Source organism: Drosophila kikkawai, chromosome X (assembly GCF_030179895.1).
Source record: "Drosophila kikkawai strain 14028-0561.14 chromosome X, DkikHiC1v2, whole genome shotgun sequence".
Classification (NCBI taxonomy): domain Eukaryota; kingdom Metazoa; phylum Arthropoda; class Insecta; order Diptera; family Drosophilidae; genus Drosophila; species Drosophila kikkawai.
Window position 1 is genome coordinate 13,215,810 of NC_091733.1, and position 13,324 is coordinate 13,229,133.

Consider the following 13,324-nt stretch of genomic DNA (forward strand, 5'->3'; position numbering starts at 1 on the left):
CTACCAACAAAATTCGTTTCACAAAAGTCCACGAAAGTTTTTGTCAAACAAAAAGTTGACACAGCAGAAAAACCCTTTTGAACAGTTTTAACAAAATATTTGCACTAATGAAGCCAGTTGCATTTAGTTGAGTTAATGATTTTATATATGTATATTCATATATACATATATCAAGAAAACATAGGAAAGTATACACACTCGAGCTGGGCCATAGGTCATACCGAGATGATGCCATCAAATATGCAAGGCATCATCATCATTGGCATCAGCAGCAGCAGCAGTCTCCTACTCATCCTGGTCCCTTAAATCCTCCTCCTGCTCTTTCTCCCCCTCCCACACCTTGTAGCAGATCCTGTCCAGCCGCCAAGCTGTCCTGTCCATTTGAATTATGCATGCATAGAGACGCTGGGCTGGTCTTGGGTTGTGGAAATGTGGAAAATGTGGGAAAAAGGGGTTGTCAACGTCCCGGAAAAAAGCGCAGCATGGAGGAAATTAGATTTCCTCGGCAACAATGGTTGGCTTTTCCTGGACAAAACGGCTTAAGTGCTTCGCCGCGGCGCCTTTTCACTTGATTTGCATAATGGTCGCGGTCGCGAGGCAAAACTTTATATATATATATATATTTTTTTATTTTTATCAACTTTTGTCAGCGGATATTATGCAGGGAGTCAGGTCAGTTACGTGTTCAATATCAAATATATATATATATATATTTATGTACTATATATAACACACTTTAATTATTTATTTATTCAAATGGCTGCCACCTCCTTTTGCCTTCTAAGCCGAAAAGCCTTTTACAAAGTAAAGAGAAAAACCAAGGGGAAAAAAGCCAGGGGTAAAAGAGGAGAGGCGGGGTTGCAAAAGGGGAAAAGCCAAAAGCAAAAGTAGAGAAAGGCATCAGTGCCCAGCATTTTTTTTCTTCCAACTTTTCCGCCAGCGTTTCCTGCACCTTGGAGCAGCCCAGCCGCACACAAGAAATTGAAAGTGGCACGCGCAAATTACTTAATCCGACTTTCCAAGTACTTATGGCACACAAACACACGCACGTGTACAGTGTGTACTGGCCAAAGGGGACTAATGAAATTTATAATAAATAAAAATCAAAATAAAAACAAAAATAAAGAATAATATAATAATAAATAAATAATAAATAAAAAAATAAATAATAATAAATAAATAAATATAAATAATAATGAATAAATTGTAATGAATAAATAACAAAAAATAAATAATAATTAATAAACAAATTATAATAATAAATAAAATATTAATAAAGTATTCTTGCTAAGTCTTTAAGAGTTAAATTTAGCAATATTTTAGTTATTAGGGTAATTTGGAAATTTATAAAAAATATATACAAAATAGTTAAACACATTCCAAACATAATTTTGTCTTCTTTTTAATACATATTTTTTAAATTAAATGTCAAGTTAAATGATGTTACTATAATAGCTATAAAATTATAATAAATATAAAACTTTCAATATTAAAAATTAATTATCAAGACTGTGAATTTTAATATACGAATAAACATATAATTGCCAAGGCTATTAAAAAATAAATTAATTAAAAACCTCTATATCTATAAGATATCAGAGGTTATCAAGGTGTTAAATCAAATACAATCCAAGTATCTCGAAGATACTTTATAAATAAAAAGCCTTCAAAACCGGGTTCACTCTTCAGAGACTCCCCTGTGAATGCCTACACGTACTCCACGGGTCCTTTGATCTAATTTACCAAGCATTTTCAGGTATTCCAACTTTGAATGCCAAAAACGAAACCCAAGATGACAACAACAACGGGCTAGCCTCTCAGCTATGTGGGCACAAGAAATAAAAATAAAATATAATAAAGAGGAAGAAAAAAAAGGAAGAGGGGAAAAATAAAACCTTAAACGAGAGCGAAAATGAAAACTGTAAATGAAAATGTTAAATGAAAATGGTCGTCCGTAGGACAGCCCTCGCTACCCGCCGAATCTGTCATATATGTCTTGAGCGAGTCCTGGCAGTTAATCAATGAATAGCCGCCGCCACACCCAACCTGGAGATGGAGTCCCAGGGACCCAGAGAGACCCAGGAGCCACCCCTCGCAATTACATCAAAAGGAAAGCGTTGGCAGCAGCCCAAGTAATATTTCAAGGGTCGAGACAGACGCTCTAAAATTAACTAAATAGCAGCAGGAACCACCCTCTGACGGGCGTGAGGGGGAGGGACCGCATTCCGCAGGACATGAAATGTCACTTTCGGGGTTGCCTGCCAGGTGCCAAAAGTCCTAAACGTTCGCCTCTCTCTCTCTTTTTTTTTGTTATATTTTTTTATTTCAAGCGAATTGCATTTTATTGCCAGGACAACGGTCCACAGCATAAAAGCAGCTGAGAAATACAACAACAAAAAATTGGTAGAAGAAACCTGTCTGAATAGAACCGCAACAGGGACAAGGACAAGGACAAGGACGAGGACAGCCCTCTCCATCCTCCTCAACGTAAAACGTAAAATGTTGACCATTTAACTAAATTGTTTCATTTAGCGATGAAACAAAGTGGAACTGGCAGCTGCGGCGGTTAGATAAATGACTTCTCAGGGATAATGCAGATTAATGGTGTCGGTTGATAGGGGATTTTGGTACAGCAAAATGTGCGTATCGAAAAATATATATATATTTGCGATATGAAGGAATTTTTTAAACTGAAACTAAGCATATTTTGGGAGAGATTTAATTGTAAATATTAAATTTTTGTTATATTTCACCAATATTTTAGAAATTGAAAGAAATAATATTTTAAAACAAGAAAGAAAGCTAACTTTGGCCAGTTAAAGTTTGTATACCCTTGCAGGTAACAATTAAAATATATCATAACTAAGCCAAAAATGCATTAATTTCGATTCGGAAAGCAATTTTGTGTTAGTTTTTATTAATTTAAAAAAACAGCACCCAAATTTAAAATTTTAATAAATCAAAATTGTTGGCCATTTTTGCTAATTTTAATGATGTAAACCCTTATCAAATTTCGGAAAAATGGCCAAAAAATCGATTTCTTCCGGACATGTCTAGAAAGATTCGCATGTTAATGCTGATCAAGAATATATATGGTTTATAGGGTCGGAAATGATTCCTTGACTTAGAAAAATATTATTTTGTATTGTAAAATCGGATTTTTTATATTAAAAAACTTCTTGATTTTTTTTTAAATTAAAAATATCATAACTCGGCCAAAATAGCATTAATTTTAAATCGGAAAACTGTTCCGTGCAAGATTTTCTACAGTTAATAAATCTGCATACTTCATTTAAAAATTTTGAAAATTCAATTTTTTATCAAAATCAAAAATTTTAATGATGTAACCCCTTATAAAACTTTGCAAAAATGGCCAAAAAATCGATTTCTTCCTAACATATCTAGAAAGATTTCCCTGTTGATGCTGATAAAGAATATATATACTTTATAGGGTCGGAAACGTCTCCTTCACTGCGTTGCAAACTTCAGACTGAAATTATAATGCCCTGCAAGGGTATAAAAAGTATGACATTATACTGTTACTACACTTCTAATATAAGAATAATATATATATATCTTATTTTTTGAAGGCTTACAATATTATATATAAACTTTAAAATGTTTTTATTTTTATATATATATATTTATATTTATATTTATATATATGTTTATATTTATATATATTTATATTTATACATATTTATTTTATTTATATACATTTTATATATATATATATTTATATAATATTAAGTGTGTTTTATTAAAAGATAACACTGCGTATACGTGTTTTGGGTATACAAAAAATATAGCGCATACGCAGCGTTGATTTAATAAATTGGTTAGCTCATGAACAAGCTTAATTAATAAATAAATCATTACTGTTTTTATATTTTTTTAAATATTGAAAACCATACGTATTTAATATTAAAGAAAATATATAAATATTTAAATTTATGAATATAAAATTATATAAATATTTTTTCTTAATCCTTATAATATGTTAGATATCTTTAATGCTGTCTAGTGTCATAAATTTCAAAGAAACCCAATAGTTCCCAAAATCAAATACCCAAATGCTCTGTTATTTTTGGTGTTGAGTGACTTTGAATATGGTTTTTCAATATTCGAAGCGCTTTGCCATCGATATTAATAGTGCCAAAGTGCAGCATTTACCTTTTTTTGTGTGGATTGTGGTCAAAATGTGGATTTGGCCAAGACCCATGACCGCACTAGACAAACTTTTAATTAGCCCAAAGTGTGAGTGCGTGTGTGTCGGTAACTTTCATATGGATTTTTCCCCGGGAACTTTGGCAGGAAAATTGCATCTGCTAAAGACGGAAGCTGGTGCCAAAGTGGTGCCCGGTGCCAGGTGCCAGGTGGCAGGTGGCAGGTGACGATATCTCTTTAAGCTAGCCCTGTTCGATGATTGGAAGGTCGTCAGGGCGGAAGACAATCCTCGCTCCGGTCGTGTTTGGGTCCAGCTGCTACGGCTTAGCCGCAAAACTGGACTCCAACTGGGAAATGGGAATGGGAATGAGAATGGGCATCGAAGCGGAGGAGGAGGAGGAGTGGCAAAATTGAGTTGAAAATTGTTCATGGCACTTCACAGGCAACGCAAATTGACAGCTGTCAATCAACTGGTCGCCAGGAGCCACCATTTTTCCTGTCCTGGCGGACATTGCTTTGCCGCTTTCCTGCTGCTGTTGATGATGATGATGGTGATTCCTGCTGCCAGCTGCTGTTCCTGCACTTGAAATTGATTAAGCTCTGGCTGTTGTCTTTCCACCAAGTTCGTCCTTAAATCTGACAATGAGAAATTATGAGTAAAAGGACGCCAACAGCACCCGAAATGACTATTGATTTGTAAGCCGAAAATGAAATCCTTTGAGCTCGAATGTCAAACATAAACACACAGACTGCACATTGCAGAAATTGCATTCGAATGGCTGGCATAATTGCCATTTTCCAGGACAGGACTCTCCGTACCTGTATGCCGAGCGAATGTCCAAGATGGCCATGAAGAAAATTGCCCTCCTCTTGTTTCCATTGGCCATTGCCATTTTCATGTCCATTCAATACTCTCGCACTGCAAACTGTATGACTGTGTGTCCTTTGGGGGAACTTTGGCACACACTTTGGACAAGTATTTTCCACTCGAGAAACTCGGAGGGCAACTTTTATGAAGCTGCCACAACAACTTCCGGTACCCACACACACGCACACCCCTCCCTCATGCAACTCACAACCGTCTGGCAGTTATTAAGTTTATGGCCCTAAACTTGCGGCCAAATAAGTTGATGCCCCATTTTGATTGCCTCGTCGCAGTCCCAGCATTAATTCATCTAGAATTCTGGGCCAACAGCCTCCTTTTCCCCTTCCACTTGTTGGTCATCTGGCTTGAGTGCACCAGGTCTGAAGTACACTTGAACAAAAATACAGGGAGAGTCCATTTTTTAAGTTTGAATTGAACGCGAATTGAGGTCTTTCTGAGAGACCTGAACTCATTATAAAATCCTAGAGACCACAGGTCAGTCTAGAACAATCTGAAATACAAATTCGTGAGGATGAGCCTGGGCTGTGTGGGGAATATACATTAAAGGGAAAATTTCCAAAGGATTATGGGGAGAAAAATATAAAATATATATGTTAATAATGTCAGCAAAAATTTTGCATTTAAAATTAAAATAAAGATATTATAATAAATTGGTCTCAAATTAAATTATTAAATAAATATAATAAATATATATAATTTATTTAAGCTCACCCATATTCTCACAGTGTATTCTATTGCCCCACCGCAATTCAATGGGCAAACATTCTCTGAAAAAATTAAATTGAATTATTTGTGCATTATTAACAAGCCAAAAACGACAACAAGCTGTAACTTATGAGTATCGAATTATTTGAGGGGTAGAAGCTTCCGAGAAATGGTGTATGGTAACTCTGTCTGACAAGAATGTTTTCTCCGGAATTAAATTCTGTTTATTTATTTATATTTCTTTGTTTCTCTCTGGGCAGTGAAGGTATATTAACATTTTTTACTCAATAGACAATTGCAAATTGGCGCCTTAAAGAGGCTTTAAATCGATTTTTTATCGATATATTTATAATACTATAAATACTTTTTTGGATTTAAAGTTAAACTTCACTTTAACTAAAATAAACATTAATTTCTATATGGAATGCTTTACTTTTTTCTTATGAAAAGTGCAAGTTAATAAATATAAATAAATATATTTTCGATATTTTTATAATATTATAATTTTTTGGGGAGGCCAAGTTAAGGTGATTTTGTATACTCTATATATAATTTAGAGGAAAATGTTAGATGAATATTAAGGATATATCAATAAGAAGCAAGACTGGGGGATTTAAAAAACACAGGAAATATATATTTAAGCGCACAATTTATTATTATTATTAGCTAATTATAATCATTTAACTTGGCATGATTATTATTGATAATTATTTCTCAGTTATTTACTTTTGTGTTGACTTAATATTACATATATAAATATACAATTTAAAAGAGATATTGACGAGTTGGTTAATTGATAATCTAGTATATATAGACCCCCCCCCCCCCCCGAAACCCGGTAATTAATCAGTAGTTTGAGCCCACAGCCATTAGTAAGTCCCTTCCCCCAATTCTCAGCCGGAGCCCATTATTGTGAATCCCCCCATCCGATATATTTTTATAAAACCACAAAAAAAAACAACAACTATTTTCTTCGTTTTTTCCAGTGTATCTCTGTGTCTCTGTGTGTGTGTAGCAAAACCAATCAATCAATCAATCAGTTACCCCACCCAGTAACCCCCCAAAAAAAAAACCAAACCCCCGCATTAAACCTGCCCTGCCAAAAAAAAAAAAAAAAGTATATATATATATATGTATATATATATGGTATATATAAATATAAAATAGAAATGCTAAGAGCGTAGGGCGCACAGGAGGCAGACGAGGGAGCCACAGGAGCCGCAGGAGCGGCGGCCAAAGGATACCGCTCACCTCAAGGATCGGCGGGCGCTGCCACAGAAGCCAGAAGAACATGCGCCATGTCAAAACTGCGGCATTACAGGTCCATGGATCAGCCCAGCAGCACCTGCGTGGTCATACGCAAAAAGTTAGCAAGCCCACCAACCACTTACCGATAACCTCAATAACCGCATACCGCATACACACATCGAAAGCCTTTCACCGTCCACCCTCAGCCAGCGAATGCCCTAGCCACAGACATACTTTCTATACTTTTTACACTTTCCACCTGTCAACTCTGCTCTACTCTACTCTAGAGGAAGGAAAAGTACTCTATCATATCGAAAATAACGTTAAATTTGATCTATTGCATTATTAAATATCGAAAAATATTGATTTTAAGGCTAAAATATCGATTTCTTTGAAGAATATCTGAATAATGTCATTTCATTTATTTGGTTCTCTTTACCAATTATAATAATTCGATATCATATCTAGAATATAATATATATACAAGATCGATATATATTGATATATATTATGTTACTATTTCGTATTGCTTTTTTTAAACAAGTTAAATCTTTAAAAAAATCTAAAGTAAACTTACTTAAAAGAAAACAAATTCAAATAACAAACAGATTGTACCCATATTTACACAATCTATGTGTAATTTTACACTCTGCATCCAGGACACTTTTCGCTGAGCTTTCGCATCCTGAAAGCTTACCACTGCATGACTGCTTTTTCTCTGTGAAAACTTTGAGCCTCTTGGACTTTTTGCATGCCCATCGCTGTTGGTGAGGAAAAGCTCCTGCCTCGCTGGCGCTTTCCAGCCAAACGGAAACCAAAAATAACATTCTGACTTTCTTCGCCGCATGACTCTGTCCTATCTTCTACAAGTTTTCCCAATTTTTCCCTGAATTTTTCTAAGAGCCATGTTTCTACTTTTCAATTTTCTATTTTTCATATTTTCACGTCTCTGTTTTCTGCATGAAAAATAAAAAAAAAGATACAGTAAATATTTGAAAAGTTTATTTGGAACCCAACTAATCAGGACCTTGTATCGTTGCAGGACTATGACAGCCATTTGCTTCGTGTGCAACCTGCCTATCATGTCGCACCAGGTGGGCTTGGTGTGGCAGGGCGGCAACGGCTGGGACGATCTTGTGCGCGAACAGGTGGGTTTTGATTTAAAATAGTACAAAGAACAGTAAGAAAACAGCGTTAAGATAGTAGTGGAAAAACAGTGTACAAACAGTTTACAAAATGCCAAAACACGTTGTTAAAAAAAAAATTAATAAATATAAATTAACATTTAGAGACCCTTGAAAATGTCTTTCAATAAATAAGTAACACCACTCCTCTTGCAGCTGGAGGAGTCCACCATCCGTCAGCGTTTGGGCGGCAGACGCGACTCGGCGGCCCAGATCACAACCCCGCCGAGCACCTCGCCTCCGCCGGGACTCCAACGCCGCCGGCGCAGCTCCCTTGCCCAGCTGACGGACATTCTGCGCGAGTGGAGCGGCGGCGGCGCCAGCAAGCAGCAGCAGCAGCATCACCACCAGCAGCAGACGCAACAGTCCCAGTCCCAGTCGCGTTCCAAGGCGCAGCTCAATCGCCGCGAGACGCTGGCCGATCTGGCCAGGAGCCTGCCCTGGCGAACCTCTACCACCACCGATGCCAGCACCGGAGCTGGCGGAGGAGGCAGTGGCTCCGTTACCACCTACATGGCACCGCGCAAGCGTCGCGAGTCCAGCGCCGATTCGGGCATCAGGAGCATGCGTTCGCGTCGCGAATCCAACACGGCGGAGTTTGTGCGTCACTGGAATCGTCGCGAGAGTGGAGCAGTTGAGGATCAACCGGGATCGAGCAACTGTGGCGTGGTCGTGCCCGTGGTCATCGAGTGCAGCAAGAGCGTGAGTATCGGGGATCGGGACAAGGGGGAACCTAAACCAACTCCCTGAGAGCCAGCCAGCCAGCCAGAAAGCCCTAATCCTTGGCGCTCTTCTCTCTCTGTGTCTTCCTTGAAAACCTCAACCGACCTGCCTGCCTGTCCGACCTCCTCCGACCTCCAATGATCCATCAGGCCTCCCGTCGCGGGTCCGGTGAGAGCTACCTGTCCGGCAGTCGGCGGGACAGCAATGTGGCCGGACGGGTGACAACACCCCCACCGCCGGGCAAGTATCAAATGGCCAAGAAGCGCGACTCGCTAGCCGCCCCGGAGTTCCCCAACTTCCGGCAGGAGCAGCGGCCCAGCACCAGCTCCGCAGGCTCCTGCTCGGATCACTCCCAGCCCCTATTATCGCAGCACTCGAGCACTCACCACCTGGCCCACCACCAGCAGGTGGACACCGCCTGCCAGGCCCTGCCGCCGCCGACGATCATCACCAGCTCGGTGACGCCGCCGGCCACCAGCCCTACGGCCCCCAAGGGACGTCGTGACTCCCAGACGCAGTGCGGAAGGGTCAATCGTCGTGACTCCAAGGCTGGGGTTAGTCCAGAGCGAGCGCCGCGCCTGCAGCGTCTTCAACGTCAGGCCACTGCCTTCGATGAGGGCTGTCTTCCCGGAGGCGGCGGCGGCAGCCGTCGTGGCTCGCAGCCGGCTTTAAGTCCGGATCCGCCGGACCAGGACTGTGAGCGAAGGACATCGCGAAGGGACTCTCTATCACCGGACAGTGCCTCGCGCGGCGGTCGCCGGGACTCGAGGACTCACTTGTCGCCGGACAGATCGCACGAGCGGGATGGCAGTCCGCGGAGGCACACGCTCCGCAGGCAAAGCAGCTCAGCGGCGGGTAGGTCGCCCAGGTCGCCGGACTCCAACAGCTGCTGCTCCTCGCGGGATCCCAGTCCCTGCTCGCGGCCCGGGCCGCAGGTGTCCACCGTCTCCGAGCAGAATCAGCGGCCGGCCATAAGGCGTCAGTCCACCACCGAGGAGATTCTGATAGCTCGCGGCTTCCGGCGGCAGTCGACCACCGAGGAGATGATCCGTTGCCGGAATTTTCGGCGTCAGAGCTCCCAGAGCGACGATGTCTGTCGGTGAGTGTGCACATAGGATATAAAATATAAAGAAAGGTTATAAGGTTATAAAAATACTCAAAATATTCTAATGACAATCTTTTATCCTTAACCGCAGCTATCGTGGCAGACGCGACTCCTCGGCCCAGATCATAGACGGCACCATTGGCACCATGACCGTGGAAACCACTAGCACTTTCTTTGACTCCAGCACCCAGACAGGTGAGTCATAGAATTTAAGTTCTTTGATTGGATAGTAAAAAGAAGAAGTTAATAGAAGAAGGTAATATGATATTATTAATACAAAGAGGTTATTCTGGGATAGGATCGGTCGATATTACGATGCTCAGCCCTAATTTAAAAACCAATAAAGATTTTAAGGGATTTTTAAAATAATTTTAGAAAGATATTTCCTTTTTTCAACTATAAAAATTTACACAAAATCTGAAAAACCTTATTAATTTTACAAAGAAAAAGAAACAAATTGTAAAAAGGATACCTTCTGTACTTTCCCCTTTTGAATATATTCGAGTCCTGCCAACCTGCTTTGCCAAGCTTTCGCCGAAAAGCTTTGCCCTGCCAAGCTTAGTGCTTTTCCGCTTTTGTTGTTTCCGCTTTCCCCCCCTGCCCTGTGGTTGCCCCAAAAGCTGCGCCCAGCTGACTGCTAATAGGATCAGCTGTGCCCTCCACTTGGGCTGTCCACTCGCGGTCCTGTCCACTCCACGAACTCGACTCGAGGCAGCGCCATCAGTCGGTGTTGCAGACGCAGACGTGCCACAAGCGCCAAAGGACGCAGGACTCCAACGGAAACAAAAAGAGAAAAAATAGCGAAGAAAAAACCGGCGGAAAAACAAAAGGACATAGAGACATAGAAATAGAAAAAAGAAGCGAGGAACTCTGCGAAATACACGCAGAAAAATCGGAGAGTGAGCGATGCCACAGCAAGCTGGCGCTTTTTTCTCCCAGTGCGCATAAGTTGCTGCGTGTGTGTGTGTGTGCGTACGTGTTCGCGTCGGTGTGTGTATATTTTTCCTGAATCCGAAAACTTCGTCCTTTTTTTTTGTATATTTTTTTTTTGTTGTTGTTTGTTTGTATTTTTGTGAGTGAGTTGGACTTAAAAGTTGCAACTAAGCTGAGCGACCAGCAGCAGCCTCCGTGTGCCAGCAGCGCATTATCCTTGCCACATAAACAAAAGCAAGAACAACAACAGCAACAAGAACCAGAAGAGGCAGCAACGTGGCCGAGTACGTCGACGTTGGCAGCGACGGCGGCGCTGCTGCCCCGCCGCTGCGCAGCGGTCGCCGCCAGCCGTCAAGCAGCAGCGCCAGCAGCAGCAGCAATCGCAGTCGCAGCGGTCTGTGTAAATTTCTACAAATATTTATATATCTGAATATATATATATATATAATATATATCTAAAGAATAGCTCAAAGAAAATGGCAAAGTTCTTAAAGGGATTTACTTGTTGCATGTGCAAATATGAAGCCAAAGAGGGAATACTCTATGGGATTTGATATTATTTAATATTTGTATAACTTATTTAATTCTTTATTTTAATACAGTATTTTCATGCAGTGTCATAACGCCATATAAAATCATAATTTATTATATTTTATAAGTTTTAATCTTAATGTTTTTTTTTTTTTTGTGGGGGGGGGGGTTAAAATATTTTGTGATATTTATTATACTCAATTTTTTAAAGCCTTTTTTAAGGCAGTCGACCAAAATGTTTATTTACCAAATTAAACAGTCTCATAAAGTCGTAAAAGTTTATATTAGGTTTATTGCAAAAAAAAAATATATATATAATTCCTAACGGGCTCTAGCCTGAATGTAGGGTAAAGTCTCAAGAATTTTAGCGATATTCGTCTAGTTGTTTCTGACTTAAAGCGAACATATATTTTTATGAGCTATATTAATTAGGATCTCCAAGGAGGACCATCTGGAGAAATATGTGCCAAAAGCCACAAGTCTTGTTCTCGGAATGGGGGCTTTTAATGAATGAAAATGGAAAGTGCAACGGCTGCCAGCTGTCCATGTGTGCGTTTGTCGGTTGGGAAGTATCTGTGTATCTGCGTATCTGTGTATCCGTGAGATACACTCTCTCGCTCTATCTCTGGCTTATGAATGAAATGAAAGACGAATCGAGTGGGCCAAGTCGCAGAGTCAGGGCCGCCTCTCCCGTTTCGCCCATTATTCTTCAGCTATATAGTATCCGTTTGCCCGTTTTCCATTTTCCCATTTGCCATTTTTCCCCCGCCAGCGGCAGTGCAACAAGTTGAGACTTCGCGAACAACTTGGGCGCATTGAAATGCAAAATTTATTGATTCAGACCACGGGCGGCATTCGAGGTCAGAGTTCAATTGCAACCTAGCTAAGCTCCTGCATTTTCAATAAAAGATTTCCCTGGCTGAGAAGAATCCTTATAATTAAGCTCAAAGTTGTCTCCATTTTGGGTCTTAATTTACCGAAAGATCAAACAGAGAGACATTTCATGGGGAGAAAGAAGAATTGAACAATTTGCATGCGAATTTTAATCAGTTTATTAAGGACCCTTGAGTGGTCTCCCTCTCTCTCTCGTAAGGACATGCCACATGGCCCTTCAATTAAGCGCAATCGGCGCGTTGTTGGAAAGGATTTACGCCAAGTGGCTGTCGCTGTCGCTGCCGCTGGATGTCCTGCCAGGACTCACTAATTAATTTTGAGTGTGAGCTACGAAAAGAAAGCAGCTTCAGCACTTGACTCAATTCGAGCAATTAGTCCTTTTCCTTTGTGTCTTTAAAGAGTCAATCAAGCGAAAGGATAATCGGCAGGACTTTCGTATGAAATATATTGAGTAATATTCCGAATCTAGGATCCACCAAAGGGTTAAAGATTCGCCTTTTGCCAGCCAATCTATTAAATGGAGTTCATCAAAAAGAACACAGGATTATCAACGGCAATTGCCGGGACTGTAGTCCAATTAGTATCTCAACTGCCCATCGATTACATTAATTTTTATAATTGCCTTTTTACGATGCACACGCAAACACACACACACACACAGACAGGTCAAACAAAAAGCGAAATTAATGTTAATTTATGGCCAAACAAAGTTCACAAAAAAAAAAACAGAAGCGAGAGAGAAAAATAAACGAAGCGAGGGGACACTTTTATTACCAAATTTGGATCGATGAAAGGCATCGGGTCAGGTCATAATCCTTGAAAAAGTACAGTTTTATTTCAATTTCTATTATTGTGATAATAATATCAGCTCTGTCATAACTGTTATACTGACAAAGGGTGTCATAAAGGTAGTGTTATAAGTCCATAGGTGGAAAATGGGCATAATTT

The 13,324-nt window shown here is 40.2% G+C and overlaps 1 protein-coding gene across 2 annotated transcripts in view; it reads left to right on the forward strand.

Annotated features, from left to right (window-relative positions):
• The first annotated feature begins 6,910 nt into the window (after positions 1–6,910).
• rsh (radish) overlaps positions 6,911–13,324 on the forward strand; it is a 47,714-nt gene continuing 41,300 nt past the window's right edge. The window contains exons 1-5 of one of the 2 annotated variants that reach the window (XM_070288101.1): positions 6,911–7,124; positions 8,049–8,154; positions 8,347–8,892; positions 9,063–10,012; positions 10,110–10,213. In XM_070288101.1, the coding sequence (XP_070144202.1) occupies positions 7,057–7,124; positions 8,049–8,154; positions 8,347–8,892; positions 9,063–10,012; positions 10,110–10,213 (1,774 nt within the window). In that variant the 5' untranslated portion in view covers positions 6,911–7,056. The remainder of the gene's footprint in view (positions 7,125–8,048; positions 8,155–8,346; positions 8,893–9,062; positions 10,013–10,109; positions 10,214–13,324) is intronic. The other variant, XM_041775104.2, reaches the window with a different exon arrangement.